At 38.6% G+C, this 22,255-nt stretch overlaps 2 protein-coding genes across 5 annotated transcripts in view; both read left to right on the top strand.

Moving 5' to 3' along the window:
* The first annotated feature begins 438 nt into the window (after nucleotides 1-438).
* ewsr1a (EWS RNA-binding protein 1a) lies at nucleotides 439-9,451 on the top strand. 4 transcript variants are annotated; one of them, XM_067398161.1, is made up of 16 exons: nucleotides 439-474; nucleotides 1,297-1,333; nucleotides 1,867-1,921; nucleotides 2,029-2,167; nucleotides 2,283-2,493; nucleotides 2,605-2,915; nucleotides 2,991-3,183; nucleotides 6,526-6,563; nucleotides 7,202-7,213; nucleotides 7,300-7,415; nucleotides 7,637-7,766; nucleotides 7,849-7,968; nucleotides 8,060-8,201; nucleotides 8,286-8,383; nucleotides 8,533-8,770; nucleotides 8,861-9,451. In XM_067398161.1, the coding sequence occupies exons 1-16, from the start codon at nucleotides 459-461 to the stop codon at nucleotides 8,898-8,900; spliced, it is 1,896 nt and encodes a 631-aa protein (XP_067254262.1). In that variant the 5' UTR covers nucleotides 439-458; the 3' UTR covers nucleotides 8,901-9,451. The 4 variants fall into 4 exon arrangements, with proteins under 4 accessions (XP_067254262.1, XP_067254261.1, XP_067254260.1 ...); XM_067398160.1 differs by having other exon boundaries at nucleotides 2,602-2,915; XM_067398159.1 differs by having other exon boundaries at nucleotides 445-480.
* Nucleotides 9,452-10,251: 800 nt separating this feature from the next.
* The window catches only part of LOC137028852 (oxysterol-binding protein 2-like), a 30,323-nt gene continuing 18,319 nt past the window's right edge, over nucleotides 10,252-22,255 (top strand). Inside the window, exons 1-2 of the mRNA XM_067398157.1 lie at nucleotides 10,252-10,409; nucleotides 13,872-14,077. Of these exons, the coding sequence (XP_067254258.1) occupies nucleotides 10,252-10,409; nucleotides 13,872-14,077 (364 nt within the window). The remainder of the gene's footprint in view (nucleotides 10,410-13,871; nucleotides 14,078-22,255) is intronic.

Below are 22,255 nucleotides of genomic sequence, written 5' to 3'. Positions count from 1 at the left end.
TTTGTTTGCCATATTTTTCATCAGCATTTCTGTAAATTTACATTTGTGTTTCAGTCACTTATAAAAGAACTTTTATTATATAAATAGCGCAGAGTTGTGCTTATAGTGATGCAGTTTAAGACCATTTTACACATTGATATACATCATACATGACGTCCCTGATGTGCAGGATTTATTTAAATGGAATCTTTTAAGTAGGTCATTCCGTAGACCCTCAGGACGAATCCACTAACAGCAATATTTAATTTCTGTATATTAAGCTTTTTTCCTTTATGATGTGCTTTACCAAACAAAGTGCATCAAATATAACGTTTAGACACATACATAGCATTTCATATCAACTAATCGCGAAATGATAACGTTTGTAATAAATGTCCACCCCCGCTTAATTAAATGGTAGCGCCTGAAGAGTGTCATCCACGCATGCGCAGTTCGCAACAGAAGGCAAGGCACACGAAATGGCGTCTGCTGCAGGTAAGGGTAATGTAAAACCTTTTGTACTTTTTTATTGAATATTAGAGATTTTAGAAAATACCATTGTGAATATATCATTTTGTATCGGGTTATAGTTATCGTAATTTATGTTACAGTGTTCCATAAAACGCGTTGAGACCATAAAATATTCATTTTATCATGTTCGCCGGTGTGGTTCAAGCCGGTTCGGTCCGTCTGCGTTGGAAATGGGGGAGGGGATGAAAAACTGCGGAATTTTACATTTTCCTTTGCTTTTGACACATCCAAATAATTTATTTAGCTAATATCACACAAATTTACTTAAAAATACGCCGCTTACTTCAGTTTTAGCACCAATTTACACGTGCCGGTCTGTTGCTTGGCAACGCTTGAGCTAAGAAGCGGGCTAAATGTTATTAGCACGCGAGCTCGTATGTCTGTGGTTAGTGGTGTTCAGATGTGTCGTATTTAAATAATCCTTTGATACTCTTAATCCCGTAAATATTAATCACAATATGTCTTTCAGCATTTGGTATAAAATGTGAAAAGAGAATCATTAATTCCACTCCCCCTTTCCGCTCATCGAAACCCAACCCCCTCTCCCCCTTTCTCTCAAATTCTCTCAAGAATGTACTTTTTTTTTTTTTTTTTTTTTTTTAAATACTCATTTGACTGTTTTTCGTACATTATTAGCGTTTTGAATGAACCAACATGAGCAGTGTATATGACTACCTGTCTTTTAATCGGTGACCCATTTCCACAGCCTTGCTTTTGTTCCAAAGCTTTGCTCTAGCTTTGATAGACTTGATATTTTAAATTAATCTTAATGTTGTTTTCTCGCAGATTACAACAGTTACGGACAGGCTGGAGGCCAACAGGGGTATGTATTACAAATCGGATTCCCAGAGTAAAAAAGGAAAGCTTATTTTAGGCAATTTCCATGGAAGTTTGTCTACTATACATTTTTCTAGTTATACTGTGATTGCAGTCTCTACAAAGTTTGTTTTACTTTAAAGGGATAGTTGACCCAAAAATGAAAATTGTTACTATTTACTCACCCTGAAGTTGTTCCAAACCTGTAAGTATGTCTGTCTTCTGCTGAACACAATTATATCTTGAAAAATATGGGAAAGCAAACTGTTGATGGGCTCCATTGACTTCCATAGTAACTTTTTTTTTTTTTCCATCAATGGGGGCCCATCAAATGTTTGGTTACACACATTCTTCAAAATATCATATTCTATTCAGCAGAAAAAATAAATTCATATAGATTTAAAATAACATGACGGTGAGTAAAATATGTAAATGTATAATCATGGAAATGTTTGTCAAATATACACATTCTTGCATAATAATAGTTGTTTGTCATTTGTCAGTGATATAATTAGGAAATAATTCATCTTCTGTTATCAGGTATGGCTCCTATGCGGCCCAGCCCTCACAACAGGGTTATGCACAGGGCACTCAGGTAAACCGTCTCCTTTACACACACCTATTCTTTTCTGCATTCTGTTTGTTTGGATAATTTACTTAATGTATATGCTGTTTTGTGTGTGTGTGTGTGTGTGTGTGTAGCAGTCCTATGGTCAACAGCAAGGCTATGGTTCATACAGCCAACCGGCTGACTCGACCTACTCTCAAACCAGTGGTTCCTCAAGCAGTTATGGCCAGCAGCCATATGGATCATCCTATGGACAGCAGCCACCAGCCAGCGGTGTGTTATTTTTGACTTTGGTCCATTTTTGTGTTTGTTCGAGCAGCACTGAATTTCTCCAATCTGTAAGCGATTCGCATCTATTCAATGACTTGTTGATTTTTACCTTTTGTAGCTGGTTATAATGCTACTACAGCTGCACCGCAGGGCTACAGTCAGCCTGTGCAGGGTTATGGAGGCAGCAGCTACGATTCCTCCACTGCCGCCGCTGCTGCTGCCACAACCACCAGCAATAACCAGACCTCTTATGCTGGGCAGACCAGCTACGGTGCCCAGTCTGCATATCCTGGATATGGGCAACAGCCTGCATCTGCTGCACCACCCAGGTATTGGGCTTATTCTGTTTTTCATAGTTTGTTCAACGTTTGTTAATGAATTTGTGATGGTCACTGATTGTAAATTGTATTTATTCATTTATTTAATTTTCCCTTCAGCAGTTACAGTTCTAGCAGCCAGCAGGCCTCTGGATATGAGCAGAGCTCATATTCCCAGCAGCCTCAGCAAAGTTCCTATTCTCAGCAGCAGCAGGGAGGATACCAGGGACAACAAGGAGGCTACGGACAGCAGAGCTCCTACAGCCAGCAGGGGGGCTATCAACAAACTCCTCCCCAGCAGCAGCAAGCTCCCCCTTCCAGCTACACTGCACCTTCTGGGTCATATGGACAGCCACCTGCTAGTCAGTACGGACAGCAAGGCAGTACTGGAGGAGGCTATGGCCAGTCAGACTACAAACCACCCAACCAGTATGGTAAGTCTGCTGGTAGTGACTTGGTAGAGACTGTTAGTCAAGTGTAAAAACTTAATTGACAGTTTTACTTCACAGGCAATTACAGACAAGACCATCAGAACGGCATGGGCGGAGGTGGCTACTCGGGCCCTGAATCCGGAGGATATGGGGGCCCTGGAGAGGGCCGAGGCATGGGAGGGGGGGAGAGCCGCGGGCGTGGCCGGGGTGGGTTTGACCGGGGGATGATGCGAGGAGGTGGTGGCATGCGAGGGGGCCGTGGAGGCATGGGGTAAGTTTGCGTTTGTGCAGTCTCACCTCACCACTTCTCTTTCCCTCAGACAGGAGCTGAAAGAGGCCATACAGAGCTGAGAGCTGTGCTATATTCATAAATTGGCAGTAATGTTACTATTTGTTTTTTGCAGCCAAAGCTTAGGTTATATGCTGTAATTTGTCTTGTAACAATTCAGACTTTTTTTTTTGACACATTACAATCTTAAGTGTTAAAGATTTTTATTTATTTATTTTTATTTGTTGGTCACAGTTATTCTGACAAGATGCCAAACTGAATTAAGTGCTGCTGCTCTCAGCTCTGCCTCATTATGGTTGGGTTGTAACGGTATGATAACCATCTTAGAAAATATTAAGGTTTCACGGTATATGGTATATTAAACAATCAATTATTATAACTATCACCAGTTGTAATGACCCTTGAATGAAAACAGAGAGGGTTTTTTGGGTTGAACAAATACTTTATTATAACAAATTTGAAACCATTTGTTTTGTTTATTAAAATTTCAATCAAAAGAATGTCTAATCAATTAAAATTGATTAGATTAACTTATGGTATTAAATATTAATAATAAAATAATTAATAGTATAATTATTATTAATACTATAAGTAGGCTATAATGGAGTCCTATAAAATGTATGTTGTTCAGAAATTCTGGTCTGTCTGTTTTAAATTTTTCTGTATTCTGTTCATTTTAATACATGATCCAAAGTGTTGGTAATCAAATGAATGCATAAAACTTTAACAATTTAATTAGTTTTAAATAATTATCTTTTATTGCTGCTTTTTTAATTTTGATAAGTACATTCTATTGTACAGTAGAACTATATTTATGTAATCATTTTTTCAACATTTTTGATGGGTTGTAGTGAAGACTTTTGAAGTTCAGAGTGTATTTGACAATGGTTTTTCTCAAAATGACGAAATGCTCATTACGTTTTCTCAGAGCAGTTCTGGAGATGTCCATGTGTTCATGTCCTCATATTGTGAGACGGCAGATCAAAACACCATGAGCATCATGCATACTTGAGTGTGTAGTAGATGAAATGGCACCACTCATTCTTAGAGGCACACAGTACAAGCAAACTATATTTATAAAGAAGTCTTTTTGCACTTTATTCACAGACAATAGACTTTATTACGATTTTAATTTACTTTACGACTCTACTTCGGATTCAACCATCCATCAAATTGAGCTAAATACTCAATTTGATGGATGGATGAATGAATAAATCCAAAGTAGAGCTGTAAAATAAATTAAAATCGTGACCTCTGCATTATACTGTATATTCCATTTTCACGACCGGATTCTGAGATTCACTTTGCAATTCAGAAATCATACAGCCTTAAGTTATAAATGGGACACACCTGCACAGAGGGATGGTATTAGGCGAACATGTTCGATTAATTTTCTTCCCAAAATGCAATTTTTTTGACGGGGAATAGAGAAAAAGGCTGTTATGCAAAAACATTTTCTCTGTTATACATGTGGGTGGAGCAAGTTGAGAGTCTAAGCAGTCAAGTGGAAAGAGGTTGCGTATGCTCTGGTGAGATTCTCTGTCTGGTTATTATTTTTCCTCCAATATCGAAGATAAGGAAATGTGTCATATGGTAATCATGTCATACCGTGATTTATCATACCAGTATACCGTTACAACCCTACATTATGGCCTAAGGTAAGATGATAGAGAATGTGCTTTGGGAAAAAATATAATTCTCATTTATACAGCTTATAATAAATATATTTGTGGGATCTTAATTTACAAGAAGGACTTAATATGCTAGAAAAGGGAACAAGATAATTAAACATCGAGAGGGCACAATTCAAAAGATCTGTGCTCCAAGTGGTTGTAATAAGATTGTCAATGCATAGTATGATCCTTTAGGATAAATTCAAAAGGTGCATTAGTCACTCAACGGTAAGTGAAATTTAGGGTTATTTTTGAAAGACAAACGTGTTAACATGGGTGATATTTACTAGCATCCACGATAAATATCAGTTTACTCTGCAGAGTTTGAAAATGATTTTAATAGGCCTGGTTTGCATAAAATTAAGTGTTTTTATAATCAAGAATATTGGTTCCCAAAGACTTCTTATAATGCTGCCAAAAGCAAGGAGCTAACGCAAAACCAATATGAAAGTGAATGCAGTGATGCTTGAAACAAAACTTAGTACAGAATGTCTTTATCCCTTCGTTATTTTAAACATGCAGGCGTTTTTTTTTTTTGTTTTTAATATCTATTTGTAGCTTTATTTAACAGTGAGGTTGTACAATACTACTTTTAAAGTAAGCTATATTTATGAAGCTACGTTCAAATCCATGAAAATACACTGCATTCATTTTCCCTATTAAAGGGTATGTTTTCTTTATCTGTCACACATTTGGATTGCAATTGTCTTGTGCATTATGAAACTTTTTCTTTAACATGCTTTGTCGCATTTATACGCTACAGGTAACAAAGTGAGAGCCATGTAAACACATCAATACTTTTACAGTACCACTCAGTTCTGAGTCTGGGCCGGCAGCCTTTTGAAATGGGGACTTAAAGTTGGTGGTGTCAAGAGGTGTTCCAAAAGTGTTTTTCCAACAGGAATGAGAAAATCATGTTTTGCAACCAAAGAAAAATTGTAATAATTATCTGAACATACAAGTTGACTTTTTTTTTTTTTTTTTTTCCCTTTTTTCTTTTTTTACAAAACTTTTTTTTTTTGTGTTGTGTAATTATAAGAAACATTTATGTAAAGAGAAAAATGGTGTTAATGGTTTACCTGCTTTTTCTTTTTTATTTGACTAAAATGCATGTACCAGCTTTATGTAAGCAGATTGTTTCAGATGCAGCCACAAATGGGCTACTCCTGCATTTTGAGTTTTTAGCTCCTTAGTGAGGATCAATTGCCATATAATATCAAGAGTTCACTTGTATAGTTTTAAATATTACACAATCGCATTAGTCTTCACCTAAAGTTGGTAGCAAGGCTGCATCTGACACAATTAAATCCCAATTTCAGTGTATAAATTTCTGGGTTTTTCCACTTACAGTAGTAATAAAGATCAACCCTTACTTCTGCTTCATACAACCCCAATACTGTTCAGCCACTAATGTCATTAATTTGTAAATCGAGCAAGTCAGGCCAAGGGCAGAGACATTGTAATGCTACAGCACCCCAACTGAGTGTTACTCTCAGAAATACTGTGTATTTATAAGGGGGGCTTAGGAGTTTTTTTTTTCAAGGGTTAAGAGTCAGTTAGAACTGTGCAAATACCCCCATTACCCCTTTTGTGGTACCGAAGTGGCTGTTTTAAGGGATATCGCCTTCATATCTTCGCTTATTCCCCCCAGCATCGCTGGAGACAGAGGTGGCTTCATTAAGCCTGGTGGTAAGTTTAATGAGAATCACAAGACCATACACTAAAATTCTCCACCTTTTTATGGGTGTTTTACAGAAGGGAAATAATTAATGCCTTGCAAAACTATACTGCCGGCTAAAATTTAAGAGTTCAGATTTTTCCAGTGGTCATATAGGAATGGTTCAGTCCTATTTTTTATTGGTTAAAAATCCTGAGTGTGGACTCCAATGAAAGGTTATTTTTGCTCTCATATTTAGGAGTTAATGGTAAATGGCCAACCCAGCCATGTAGAGCATCACCGTTTCAGTGTTTACTACTTTTTCAATTTTATATATCATCAGGTATGGAGTCCAATTTGGGTCCTTGGTTTTTCAAGGGTTTTGCAAATATATATTTTTCTATTTAAGGCACACTGGAATGAAAACTAGGTAGCTTTTGAATAGTTTCCTCTTAATACTTTTTGACAATCAAACCATTCTTGGGTCAACAGCACCATGGTATTTTGTCTTTTTATGTCTTTGAATGGTCAGAGCAAGTGTGCCGGGGCAGTCTTGACCAAGAAATGGTAGCTTAATGTTGTCAGGTGCTTGAGGAGCTCAGCTTGTAAACTAACTTGTTTCTCACTTTCTTTTTCTCCTGGTGTCCTGCTTAATGAAAATCCGGAACAGATGGTGACATGGGTAGGTTTGGATTTGGGGATATTTGTCCTTTTCGGTCCATTTTTATCTCATTCTTCTGCTTTTAACACCCTGTGTGTTCTCTACAGGACGGCCAGAGGAGCAAGATGACTCTGAAAACAGCACTATCTATATCACTGGGCTGACTGAGAATGCTACTTTGGAAGAAATGGCTGAATTTTTCAAGCACAGTGGAATCATTAGGGTACTTGATAGGTTTTTTTTTTTTTCATTGAAATGACTTGATTTAGCTTCATGATGAAATGACTTGGAAAAGATGGATGGCTCTTCCCCCCCCCCCCCCCTCCCCCCTCCCCCCTTTTTTATGTTACAATTGGTCTATTACTGAAACCATCTATTACATCATGCATATTATTGGATTTCCTGAAGCTTATGATTGAATATTGTTTCATTTTTCTTTCTAAGATAAACAAACGGACGGGCCTGCCTGCTGTCAACATATACACGGATAAAGACACTGGGAAACCTAAAGGTGATGCCACCCTGTCCTATGAGGAGCCTCCATCTGCTAAAGCAGCTGTTGAGTGGTTTGATGGTATGTTCGTCTTTACTAAAATCAATCCTGAATGTCTTTTCCTTCAGTCCTTTAGATAACTGAAATTGTTTTTCCTCATTAGGAAAAGATTTCCAGGGGAAGAAGCTAAAGGTGTCCATGGCCCGACGCAAGCCCATGATGGGAATGATGCGTGGAGGCATGCCAATGAGAGGAGACCGAGGTGGCATGATGGGACGAGGAGGTGCGTTGTTTCATTGCTATTTTAGAAGCAACAGAAAACTGCATTTCTAAGCATTTTAAGTTGAAATTTACTTCTTTTTTTTTTCCTGCAGGAATGATGGGTCGCGGTGGTATGGGCAGAGGTGGGGATCGAGGAGGGTTCATGCCACGTGGAGGTCCCAGAGGAATGGGCCGTGGAGGACCTACTGGAGGAAACATGCAGCAGAGGGCAGGAGACTGGCAGTGTCCAAATGCGTACGTATTTCAGTAGTGGTGCAATGATACTCAACGATTCATGTATTCCATTCAGCCTCTGATTTTGAGTGTTTGATTTTCTAGGGGATGTGGAAACCAAAACTTTGCCTGGAGAATGGAGTGTAACCAGTGCAAAGCACCCAAACCTGAAGGCTTTGGCCCTCCTCCCTTTCCTCCTCCAGGTTACTGTCTTTTTATATTCTCATTTTATATATATATAAAACATAATTATAATGTTTTTATATATCTCATATAGCTTTCAGGACCGAAATAAGTGGTGGTTCAGATGTTTGCATTGTTAATATTCAAATGCTGTCTTTTGGGGATTCAGGTGGTGATCGTGGTCGTGGTGGACCAGGTGGCATGCGTGGCGGCCGTGGTATGGACCGTGGAGGGCCAGGGGGACCCGGCGGCTTTCGTGGGGGCAGAGGTATGGACCGTGGAGGCTTCAGAGGAGGCCGTGGCATGGACAGAGGTGGTTTTGGAGGAAGAGGTCGTGGTGGCCCTCCTATGGATGACATGGGAAGAAGGGGGCGAGGAATGGGACCACCTGGCAAAATGGATATGAAGTGAGTATGAAGAAACTGATATGAAGTGAGTATGAAGGTCTTGTAGCCACAAAACGGAACAGTAATGTGGTTTTTGTTTTTATTTTGCAGGGGAGACCATCGCCAGGACCGGAGAGAGAGACCATATTGAGAGACTATACCTCGCTGGTCAACATCTTTAATCTTGTTCATTTTCAAATGATTTTAAAGTTGCAATTCCATATTTATCAATGGTTAGTATGGAACTCGTTACTGCTTTGCCGTTTGTCCTCAGTGAACGTTTTATTTTTTTAAAAACTTTTTGTGTTTTGTGCTTGCTTTTCTGGTCAAGAACTGTCATTGAAACCAGATGCACATGTAAATGCAGGGTGTTCAGTGTGCCATTTGGATGTCAAAAACGTATTTGTGGAACTTTGTGAGGTTATTTTTTTAAATTCCCAATACCACACATTTGCTTTACTCATGTTTACTCTGTTGAATAAACATGAAAACCATTTTGTTTTGGTTTTTTGTTTTTTAAATGCATGGCTGAAAAAAAAAAAAAAAAACTATGCCATGTATTTGTTCTGCATTTATTGTCATTACATTACCTGAACAGTGTGGCATCTTGTGTAACTGAATAATGTAAATAACTGATGCTTTTCAGCCCCCTATGTAATTTCAAGCAGTGTTAAAGAGTTCACCTCAAAAAAAATAAAATTCTGGAAAAAAAAGTACTTGCCTTCGTTCTTGAACTGTATGATGTGGTTTCCCCCCTGCATTGAACAAAAGATAATTTTTGGGTCGTCTTCACTCTGCTAGTTCACTGTGAACGGTTGATGAGCTCTTATGAAGCCATATAGCGATCTTTGTGTGAACAGGCTTTAGGAGTTTATTCAAACCTGCTCCTCATGAAGGGTTGCCAGGTCTGCGCAGCAAAACTAGTCCAATGGCAAATCAAATATTATAGTTATACGAAAAGAGCCGCGATCCTTAATTCTCTCTTTGTATTCCACAGGGGGAAAAAATGGAACATGAATGCGAGTAAATAGTAAAGACACTGTTTGCTGTATTCATTGTAGCGCCACCTTGCGGATAGTATATCGAACTGCGTTTAAGAAATCTGTTCATGACTTGGCAACACCAAATGCCATAATGCAAGGATCAAGAATTTAATCGATATGCAGCCCTGCATTCATCACAAGCTTATCTCGGGATGCATGCTTTAGCTTTTAAAAGCCTGCGCATCCTCGCATCCGCTCTCCTCACTAATGTCTTTACGTCATATAGCAGATTCTGATCAATCTGTGCGTCCGCGATGCATCTACGTCACCCACTGTGTTTCCCCAAGTAGCATCAGTTTTCCATCATCTCTCAGAAGCGCCGCCTCTCTTCGCTGTGACCGCAAATTTGACTCCTCGCTCATACCCTAAACGTGTTGCATACATGCGAAGGCAGGTGTCTGGCGCGCGATCCGCAGAGGTGAGACAGCAGCACTCGTATCCCAACGGTGAACGGTTAATATGACCGAACTCGTGGTGCGGACCCTTCCGTCTCCTTCAGGTGTGCAGGGTCCCGGCCCGGACACTTATAAAGGATGGCTCTTTAAATGGACCAACTACCTGAAGGGCTACCAGCGCCGGTGGTTCGTGCTGAGCAACGGCCTCCTGTCTTACTACAGGTACGTGCACTGCGTTTCATTTGATGCGCACGAGGAGCACTCGAGACTCTGGGCGCGCGTGACTTTGCTGTGTCACCGCTTTCACCCGCGGTACATTATCTGTGTGGTTTTATTTAGGGTAAGAGTTGCTCAGAAGTTTTAACCAAAAGGCCTCTTACCTGTGTTGGCACCTGTGGGCACCACTGACATGTCATTTATTAGCTGTCCATGCTGCAACAATGCTTCTCCTGTTTATAATTAGTAATGGGGACATCTGAAGCAACTAGCCTAGATCAAGTTTCCACCCTTCTGCAAAGGCCTAACCGAGAAACACTATTTAATACACATTATACAGTGTGTTTATGTAGTGGGGTTCTAACTTAAGAACACTAGTGACAATACCTAGTGACAATGTTTTCTCATTTAATACAAAATTGTGCATTAAAAATATCAGCAAATCAGTTTAAGTAAAATAATAATAATAATAATAAAAGGACATGAATTTCACAATTAATTAGTATTTGGAGTCTCTTTTAAGCGGCATGAACTCTTGAAGTTTGTGTAAAACCTGATGATCATGTTCTCCAGCATGGTCTGAGTAAGTTCTCAAGAACATTTGTCCATCTGTATGAAGCAGTTTAAAGGCTCAATATCATAAATTTGCCGTAATTTCATTACAGACCTTTGGGACATTATGTTTTCCTGAATTAAAAATGCCTGATTTTAATGAGTTTTGCATATTGTATTTTGAATGCTATTACCAGAGCTATGTTGTACTCAAGCGTGACTCTAATGCAGCTGTAAATGATGCCTTGCTGCTGCAGTGTATCTGGATTTTGTATGGATTTGATATTAATGACGCTCTGATTCAGCACTCATGAACTCAGAAATCCTGCAGTTATTTTATTGCAGCCAGCATATAGTATTTGACCAGTATGTCAGTCTGGGATTTTCAGTGGCTAACGACAATGCTGATGTGAGCGGGGTACCAATAATGTAATAAAAATAAAGGATAAAATAGAGTGTAATAGCAATGTGATGAACATTGCAGAAATACATTAAGTACATAAAGTAAAATAAAATTTAGCATATTTAGTATATTATATTCACTTATAATAATAAAAAAAATACAAATGATGTTAATGATGTTATATTTTACTCAATAATCACTCACAATAATAAATTCAGTTATAATAATAAAATAATAAAAATAAATTAAATTTAGTCTTAAAATAATAATAATAATAATAATATTTTAAATAGTATAACTTTCTCATAGTTTAACTTTTTTTTTACACAATAATTTACCACTATAATAAATTCCTCTAATAATAAAAGTAAATTATGTTTTACAGCATAATTACTAACAATAATATACAGTGCCCTCCACAAATATTGGCACCCTTTATAAATATGAGCAAAGGCGGCTGTGAAAATAAATCCGCATTATCCTTTTGATCTTTCATTGAAAAAATTCCCAAAATTCTAACCTTTTATAGAAGTAAAACAGTTGAAAGCAGGGGGGAAACTCACATTATGAAACATAAATGTTTTTTTCTCCAGTACATGTTGGCCACAATTATTGGCACCCCTAGAAATTCTTATGAGTAAAATATCTTTTTTAGCACACCAGGGTGATCATGAACATGAAATTGTCCAGCCATGACTTCCTGTTCGACAGGAGTATAAACATGAGGAAACACAAAGGCCAAATTCCCTTAATCATTCATCACAATGAGGAAAACCAAAGAATATAGTTCTGATGTGCAGCAAAAGTTTGTTAAACTTCACAAAATAGAAAATGGCTAAGAAAAAAGCTAAAGCATTGAAAATCCCCATTTCCACTATCAGGGCAATAATTAAGAAGTTCCAATTAACTAAAGATGTTACAAATCTGCCTCGAAGAGGACGTGTATCTAAATCATCCTAATGCACAGTAAGGAGGAGAGTTTGAGTGGCCAAAGACTCTCCAAGGATCACAGCTGGAGAATTGCAGAAATAAGTTGATTCTTAGGGTCAGAAAGCCTAAAAAAAATTTACCAAACAACACCTACATCACCAAAAGTTGTTTGGAAGGGTTTCAAGAAAAATCCTCCTCACTCATCCAAAAACAAACTCCAGCATATTCAGTTGTCAGACAAGACTGGAACTTCAAATGGGACCGGCTTCTATGGTCAGATGAAACTAAAAAAAGGAGATTTTTGGCAGCAAACCCACCAGATGGGTTTGGTGCACACATGGATAAAAAGTACCCCATGCCCACGGTTAAATACAGTATACTGCTGGATCTTTAATGCTGTGGGCCTGTTTGTTTTGCTGGAGGTCCTGGACATCTTGTTCAGATACATGGTATCATGGATTCTATCAAATACCAACAGATAAAAATCAAAACCTGACCACTTCTGCTAGAAATCCTATAATGAGCCATGGTTGGATTGTCCATCAGGACAATGATCCAAAACAAACATCAAATCAACACAAAAATGTGTCACTGGGCACAAAATGAAGCTTCTGCCATGACCGTTCCAGTTCCCTAACCTGAACCCTAAAGAAAATGAGTGGAATGAACTGAAGAGAAGAATCACCAACATGGATCTGGGAATCTGAAGGATCTGGAGAGATTCTGTATGAAGGAATGGTCTCTGATATCCAATCAGGTGTTCTTCAAACTCATCAGGCATAATGAGCTTTTCCCCACATTATCAGTTGTTTAACTTCAATGAAAGGATAGAAATTTGTGAATTTTTGTAATGAAAGATCAAAAGGATAAACAATGCAGATTGATTTTCACATCCGCCTTTGCATTTATTTACCAAGGGTGCCAATATTAGTGGAGGACACTGTATTCACTCATAATAATGAAATAATAAAAATAAATTAAATTTAGTCTCAGAATAATAATAATAATTTAAAATAGTTTAAATAGTATAACAATATGTTGGCTTTCTCAGCTCTTATTTTTATACAATAATTACTTACAATAATAAATCCACCCAAAATAATACAAATATAAAAGCAAATAATAATTTGTTTGTATTATTATAAGTGAATTTATTATTGTGAATAATTATGCTGTAAAGAATTCTTTACTTTTATATTTGTATTATTTTTATACAATAATTACTTGCAATAATAAATCCACCCAAAATAATACAAATGTAAAAGTAAATAATTCTTTACAGCATAATTATTCACAATAATAAATTCACTCATAATAATACAGTTAAACATTTATTTTACACAATAATAACTCTCAATTATAAATTAGTTCATAAATATTTGCACAGAAAATGTGCATGAATTATTGACAAGGCTGCTGGTGGATGTTGGAACTGATACAATTATGTTAGTCAGTCTGGTTATATCAGTCTATCACCAGTATATGGTGTTGATCTGTGACTCTTTTCCAATTACTTTCAGCTAGTTTGTTGCTCCTTTAATCCTTCTCATTGTGTGTTTGTGTATGGGTGAATTTGTCTTTAGGACTCAGGCAGAAATGGCACACACCTGCCGAGGCACGATTACCTTGGCGACGGTGCACATAGAGATAGGCGATACCTATCACTTTGTGTTGACAAGTGGAGGGCGGAGCTATCACCTGAAGGCATATTCAGAGGGAGAGTGTCAGCGGTGGGTTTCTGCTCTGCAACAGGCCAAAGCAAACGCCACTCAAATGATGCCCCATTCAGGTGAGTCCTGTCACAGTGCCAATGAAAAGCACTCCAGGATGCATCTCATAAGGCCAATTCACACTGCACTGCACTGACAGACGCAGACCAATGCTGACAGCCACCAGATTACAGTATGTCACTTCTCAGACATTCCAAGACCAATATTAAATCACAGACGGCAGCGGGTAACACACCGATCCAACAAACCTGACAAAACGTCTGTTGCTGTCTGTCCAAGGAGGACGATAACTAAAGATAAAGATATAGCTCTTAAGCTATCTTAAAGGTGCCCTAGAACTTTTTTTTAAAAGATTTAATATAAGTCTAAGGTGTCCCCTGAATGTGTCTGTGAAGTTTCAGCTCAAAATACCCCATAGATTTTTTTTTATTCATTTTTTTAGCTGCCTATTTTGGGGCATAATTAGAAATGAGCCGATTCAGGGTGTGTGGCCCTTTAAATCTCGTGCTCCACGCCCACGGAGCTCACGCTTGCCTTAAAACAACATAAAAAAAAAGTTCAAACAGCTAATATAACCCTCAAAATGGTCCTTTACAAAGTGTTCGTCATGCAGCATGTCTAATCGCGTAAGTACAGTGTTTATTTTGATGTTTACATTGATTCTGAATGAGTTTGAGGCTGTGCTCCGTGGCTAACAGCTAATGCTACACTGTTGGAGAGATTTATAAAGAATGAAGTTGTGTTTATGAATTATACAGACTGCAAGTGTTTAAAAATGAAAATAGCGACTGCTCTCGTCTCCGTGAATACAGTAAGAAACGATGGTAACGTTAACCACATTTAACAGTACATTAGCAACATACTAACGAAACATTTAGAAAGACAATTTACAAATGTCACTAAAAATATCATGTAATCATGAATCATGTCAGTTATTATTGCTCCATCTGCCATTTTTTGCTATTGTCCTTGCTTGCTTACTTAGTCTGTTGATTCAGCTGTGCACATCCAGACGTTAATACTGCTTGCGCTTGTCTAATGCCTTTCATATTGTTGGGAACATGGGCTGGCATATGCAAATATTGGGGGCGTTCAGCCCGACTGTTATGTAACAGTCTGTGTTATGTTGAGATTCGCCTGTTCTTCAGAGGTCTTTTAAACAAATGAGATTTATATAAGAAGGAGGAAACAATGGTGTTTGAGACTCACTGTATGTCATTTCCATGTACTGAACTCTTGTTATTTAACTATGCCAGGGTAAATTCAATTTTTGAATCTAGGGCACCTTTAAAGGATTAGTTCACTTCAGAATTAAAATTTCCTGATAATTTACTCACCCCCATGTCATCCAAGATGTTCATGTCTTTCTTTCTTTAGTCAAAAAGAAATCAAGGTTTTTGAGGAAAACATTCCAGGATTTTTCTCCATATAGTAGACTTGGTACAACGGGTTGAGGGCCAGCATTGAAGTTTCAGTGCAGCTTTAAAGGGCTCTACACGATCCCAGCCGAGGAATAAAGGTCATGTCTAGTGAAACGATCAGTCATTTTTTTTTATTTTTTTTAAAAAAATGTAACCAAAAATGCTTTTCTTGCACTGCTCTGCGATGCGCCATGCATTATGTAACCATGTTGGAAAGGTCACGTGTCACTTAGGGGAAAGTACCGATCCAGTGTCTAAGCGAACTTGCAAAGACTAAGTCAAACAGCCTTTATAAAAAAAAAAAGGTAAAGCAACGATGTCGGATGGTTTTGAAGTTGGAAGAGAAAATAAGATTTTCGCCTTACTTCCGCCTACCCTACGTCACACGTGACCTTTCCAACATGATTACGTAATGCGTGGTGCATCTCAGAGCTAGTGCAAGACGAGCATTTGTGGTTAAAAAGTATATATTTTTTTTTAGGAAATGACTGATCGGTTCTCTAGATAAGACCCTTATTCCTTGGCTAAGATTGTGTAGAGCCCTTTGAAGCTGCGTTGAAACTGCACCTTCAACCCGGTGAACCCCACTGAAGTCCACTAGATGGAGAATAATCCTGGAATGTTTTCCTCAAAAACCTTAATTTCTTTTCGACTGAAGAAAGAAAGACATCAACATCTTTGATAACATGGGGGTGAGTAAATTATTAGGAAATTTAATTCTGAAGTGAACTAATCCTCATTAGAATCAGTTTCAGAACAATTTTTTCCAGCTAATGATAAAAACATTGACAGCCAATCAGAATCCTTCCTGCTTTAAAGGGCTCAGGCATTTTAAGCAGCAGACTACATTACTGCAGCATATGCTTATAATGTACAAAACGATATTGCCGCTGGTGTGGACGCTAATATAGTCGCCTTTATAGTTATCGTTTTTGGTGCGAACTGGCCTTTAAGGCTGATGTGCAGAGATGTAATCTATAGGGTGGGCCACTTTGAAGATGATAAAATATAAGATAGTTTGGATTAGTATCTTATTGATAGTTTAGATTAATTTTATATTTTTGCTCACTTGATATAATTCTCAGTTTTTAAGTCTTTAATATTACATTAAAATGTGTCAAATAGTTCTAATAAAGAAGAATCACAAGGAGTGTGTACCTGTCCGATTGTTAATCTGTCTTGTTATTAAGGATTAATAATACATTTATCTCAGTCATATACATTATTGTTAAACAGGGCTGCATTCTTATCTTCTCATAACCTTTAAGGCCCGTTCACACCAAGGATGATATCTATGTATAAATAACAATATAGTTCTGAAATGAGTTCACACCTCAATTATAACCATAAAGGCACAGAAAAACAATATTGTTGGAATCACTTTTAAAACGATTTTTATTCCATCTGATAGATAAAAAAAACATTTACAGCCAATCAGAACCAATAGTGATTTAAAGAGCTTGAGCATTTAAAGTGGCAGAAAGATAACGTCTGGTGTTGTATATAGTTGTTACGTTAATGGTGTGTAGAAACACGCACGACTAGGAGAATACGATCAAAGTCCAACTTTACTAGATAATCCAAAGTAGCATACAGGGAACACAGGAGATAAAACACACACTAGCATACAACAATTACCAGCAAAGACAAGAGTGCAGGGTGAGTGGTAATATACAAGTCCTAATGAGTGCTGATGATGATCGTCTTCAGGTGCGTGTGATGGAGATGACGTGCAGGTGCAGGGCAGAGGGGATGCTGGGAAGTGTAGTGCAGGAACCGGTGGTTGTAACAGTACCGCCCCCCTCCGGCAAGGCGCGTCCTCGCGCCGTAGAGGAACATCCAAGGGGGCAGGCCGGAGGGGGTTCAGGAGGTGGACGGTGAGGCTGGAGGATGAGTCTGATGGAGGCCCAGTCCCCAACCAGGATGCTGTACATCGGCGGCGGCGCTGATGAAGGGAGGAGCCATGGTGGTGAAGGCATCAGCACCACCTTGGGGACGAACGAAGGCGGCCGCGGCGATGGAGGAGGAACCCACGGCGCAGATGGACGACAGATGGAGCGGCTCGATGACGACGACCCAGGCGACCGCGACGGAGCCACAGCGACGACCATCCGAGGAGGATGCAGGGATCCTGAGGGCTGAGGTGTAGCTGGAGCGACCGAGGGCTGAGACGGAGCCTGAGGGAGGGCGGAGCTAGCTGGAGCAGTAGGGGTGGAGGGCCGAAGAGTAACGGACGGCCCGTAAGTCCGTTGCATAGGCGGTGTGACGTCCGACCCAGGTGCAGTTGACGGTCCGAGGCAGCTCCGCGAAGCCGATGGCTCGAAGGTCCCAGCAGACGACGAGGGAGGGAGGAGCGTAGGTGAAGGAGTCAGGTCGATGGGTTGAGGAAGAGAGACGGGAACAGATGTTGGAGGCGGAGCCACGGGAACTTCATGCCTCGGAGGAGATGGCTCACAGTGGTCCTGCGGTGTCACCACGTCACTGAGAGGAGGTGATGGTGGTGTAGCGGGACTGATGGGAGACAGCTCGGGAAGAACAGCGGACTTGGTTGGGGTCAGGGAAGGCGGCAGAGATGGAGATTCCAGTAGAGGATGTGGCAGAGAGAAGCCGGTAGGAATAGATAAGTCCAGTAGAGAGTTTTCAAACAGCGGAGAAGTAGTATTGTAGTCGGTGGACTCACTCTCAGTGACGGGCGGGTGGGCGGGGCTTTTCTCCAGCTCGACGTCCTCAACACCTACTCCCTCGACGCTGACAGGGACCCCTGACTCGAACTTCTCAGTTGGAAATACCTCAGGCTCCGAGGTGATGTCAGGCTCGGTCGCTCCTCCTGGCGTGGGCTCTGACGTCACGGTGGGGTCGTCGTTTCCATCGGCGGTGGGTCTCTGGTTGGGAACTGGGTACGGAGGGGTTCCGGATCGGGGCCGCTTGAACTCCATGCATTTAAGCATGGCTTCCCTCCAGTTCAAGCCGGTGGTATCAGGCAGCACACAAGGTCCATTGTAGCTCGCCCCGATCCGGTATAACTTCCTCAATTCCTCATCCTCCAGCTGACTGTTGACGGCAAAAAGGAAAAAACGTGAAGAAAAAACAAAAAAGTCAGGGCTCTCCTGAGCCAAGGCGATGAATTTAGCCCATTCATCCATTTAGGGCGGCCGGTAATTCTGTTACGTTACTGGTGTGTAGAAACACGCACGACTAGGAGAATACGATCAAAGTCCAACTTTACTAGATAATCCAAAGTAGCATACAGGGAACACAGGAGATAAACACACACTAGCATACAACAAATACCGGCAAAGACAAGAGTGCAGGGTGAGTGGTAATATACAAGTCCTAATGAGTGCTGATGGTGATCGTCTTCAGGTGCGTGTGATGGAGATGACGTGCAGGTGCAGGGCAGAGGGGATGCTGGGAAGTGTAGTGCAGGAACCGGTGGTTGTAACAATAGTAGAAGTAAACATGAATTTCCTTTTATATATATATATATATATATATATATATATAAAAATATTTACAGCAGATTTGCCAACAGTTCTAATCTAATCTCACATGTAGAGGCTGAGATTTTGAGTACACAGTGAAATTATCTCCTACATAAACCATTTTTTCCCTTTATGTTCGTTTGATTTATCTGGCTTGACTGAGTTCATCATCAAAATTATACATAGAATAATACAAAACTTGTATAATAAACAACATTTTAACATTTAAAACAAAACTTTGTGACTTTTTTTATTATTTTTTAATAAATTATTATGTAATTTATTATTTTTTTAATCAAATGCCACTAGGGGGTAGCATTGTTCATGAATTTTTGAAGCTTATTTTTCCTTTCATATTTAAAATATTAATAAATCCACAATTATATACAAAGTAATTATTATTTCCTCATAAATATTATGTTTTAAATGTGTTCTTTATGTGTGTGTTACATTTAATTGACAGGTTTCATTTGAAATTAAATAATACAGTGCATGTCTTGCTTTTTATTTCTATCCTCAGAATTCTGTTTTTTTTTTTTCTCTCTCTTAACAAAACTCATAGTCTGGGAAAACACAATTTATTATAATTATCTTTGATATTTTAAATGCACAGATAATTTTGCCTGTTTTTTTGACTCCCCCTACATTATTGTATTTACATGAGCTTCTTTTATCCCAAATGTGATTCATTTGCATACTGCACACCTTCCCATTTGGACGATTTCATCTGATACTGAATGAAGTGACGAGCATTTTAGCTCCGCCCACTGTGCAGGATGAAGAATGTGAGGGGAAAGAGGGAGGGTGAGAAGGAAAACAGGAGCGAGAGGGATGGGAGGGAAGCTTGGAAGGTGACCGAGAGGGAACGCTGCTTCACGCTTTCATTCAAAAAGATTTGAACATCATCTTCACTGCGTAAGCATTTGCTCTGTATTTATCAGTGATTCAATCCTGTCGAGAACAGGTAGGACAAATTATAAATTCATATGTTTGAATTCCACTTTTGTCTTAGTGAAAAATAAATTCTGAGTTCATAGATGTTTTAGCCAGTCTTTTATTTGAGTACTGGTGGAATAGTCTGCTTTATATCCTAATTTCAGCCTTGATTTCAAAGTAGCTTTTTATGATCAGTTACAGGAATGAGTCTTATTTTTATGGATGCTCTGATGCACATTGTGGCTAGTGTATCAGTCAATTCCTATTTAATATAATAACTTGTTGATGTGTTCACTTGCCAAATACATTTAGCGCTTCCAGCTAAATCTCAGGATTTGGATTGGGAACCCATTGAGATAATGTTTGACTTCACAACAGCATGATTCACTGTACAGCCTGCATTTACTACATTGTAATGCAACTACATTTTTACATTCTCTGATAAATGTGCCAGTTGTGGTGTTGTGGTTGTAAAGGCATTGCTAGGGTAGCATGTTCTTGGTGTCAAAACCCCTAAGTTTCTTTGAGTCTGGTTCATCAGCACCTCATTACTGTGCAGTAGTGTGAGAAACGTCCAACAAATCAGATTAGCTGCGATACAAATTAATCAGGCTGATGGGCCAGTGAACTTTACTGTCGCTCAGTTTTGAAGATCCTTCCAGCATTTTCCTCGCTGCACCTCCATTTATGCTCATCTCCATACTTTGAATCTTCCCTGTTCTGCGATATGCTGTTAGTCTAGGTGTGGTTAGTCAAGGATGAGTCACTTGTCTCTCTCCAGCAGGTCAGGGTAGGATGATCTTTGATTGATTCTCCAGAGCTGGTGCTTTCCTTTTACGCCCACTGAGGCTGAGCGAGCCTCTCTCACTTGCTCTATTTTTATTCCCCCAAATCCCACCTTCAGGACTCCCTCTCGCTGCAGATGAGGCTCTGATGGAAGATGTGAGGCAGCTGAGCACCTTTGGCAGGCAGGAGTCACAGGCACACAATAGCTCTATGTAGCTCATCAGACTGGAGGAGGTCTCACTCTCTCCTCTTTGATTCTGCTCTCTAGAGAGCCACACTAATCCACTTCTTCTGATTGTTTTCTTGGCAAGCATAAAATTGCAGTCTTTTGCTTGGATTGGGTTGAAGATGCTTTGGCTTAGATACAGTTTGGATTGAAAGATCGAAGCAGACTGATCAGTGATCATGTAATCTTCGCAGCTGCTTGGTTCGGCACTATAAAAAATTCAACTTTCAAAAAGTTCTTCTAACAAATGTTAAAAAAAAGTAGCTTCAACAACATTTTTTTTTAGTAGGATTCAGCTTACTATTTTGGATGAACAACAAGAATACTCTAAAAATCTTTGTTGCTTTGTTTACCTGAGATATCTGTTTGTTCAAAATGGGAATCTAAACAGTATAGTATTCTTTGCTTTATTGAGCTCATTGTTTCTGCTTTAAATTTAGATCGTTTAAACTAAAACATTGTTAGCTAACTGCATGATTTGTATATGTATGATTCTGAAATGCATAACTTGCATAACTGTTACCTCTGATAACAGATCACTGTAAATTGTAATGTAGACTTCATGCAATTTTTGTAAAGCTACTTTGAAGTGATTTGCATTGTGAAAAGCGCTATACAAATATTTAATTGAATTTAAAAGAATACAGTAAGATTTTTTTTTTTAAATTGGAAATAAAACAAAGATTATTTGAGTATGTTTTACAAGAAAATACTATTTCAGCCTTCCTACTTAAAAAAAAAAATGTTTCATTTAATGTGTTCTTTGTAACTATTTGTGAAATTTACTGTGTTTCAAAAACCGTAAAGGGAAAAGTGTTTCACCTGACTGTAAGTCCTGCACCATTTTTTTCTTTTTTGTATGTCAGTGTATGTTGCAAGGACATGCATTATTTTATTATAATGAATGGACTTTATTTTTTATAGGTATTTTTTTAATGATTATGGCCAATAAGATACAGATTGTTTTTATGCTTAAATTTCCAAAGACCAGTATCCAGTAATTATTATTATTATTTATTTATTTTTTTTCAAAATAAAAATAAAACATTGGTATTCACTATTATTGTTATTATTATTGCAATAATATGAAAAGTTGATATGTAAATGACTGGAAATTAGTTTTTGTGGGGTTTTTTTTTTTTTTAGAGCTGTTAAGCTTACAAGTAATATATTATTATTAACATATTATTAATTATACAATATTTTAATGTTTTCTTATGCTCACCAAGGCTAAATTTATTTGATTAAAATATGATAATATCATGAAATATTATTACAATTTATGGTAACTGTTTTCTATGTAAATATATATTTTCAAATGTAATTTATTCCTGTGACGTAAAGCAGAATTTTCAGCATCATTACTCCAGTCTTCAGTGTCATTCT

This window comes from Chanodichthys erythropterus, chromosome 10, assembly GCF_024489055.1.
Source record: "Chanodichthys erythropterus isolate Z2021 chromosome 10, ASM2448905v1, whole genome shotgun sequence".
NCBI lineage: Eukaryota > Metazoa > Chordata > Actinopteri > Cypriniformes > Xenocyprididae > Chanodichthys > Chanodichthys erythropterus.
The sequence above is the reverse complement of the archived record's forward strand: the minus strand, read 5'-3'. Positions and strand labels throughout refer to the sequence as shown.

Bases quoted from the DNA above. Each gene is read 5' to 3' on its own strand.
- ewsr1a (XM_067398158.1), top strand. From the start codon at position 459: ATGGCGTCTGCTGCAGGTAAGG. The intron at 1,922-2,028 runs GTAAACCGTCTC...GTGTGTGTGTAG, and splicing joins GTTATGCACAGGGCACTCAG to CAGTCCTATGGTCAACAGCA. The intron at 2,494-2,601 runs GTATTGGGCTTA...TTTTCCCTTCAG, and splicing joins GCATCTGCTGCACCACCCAG to CAGTTACAGTTCTAGCAGCC.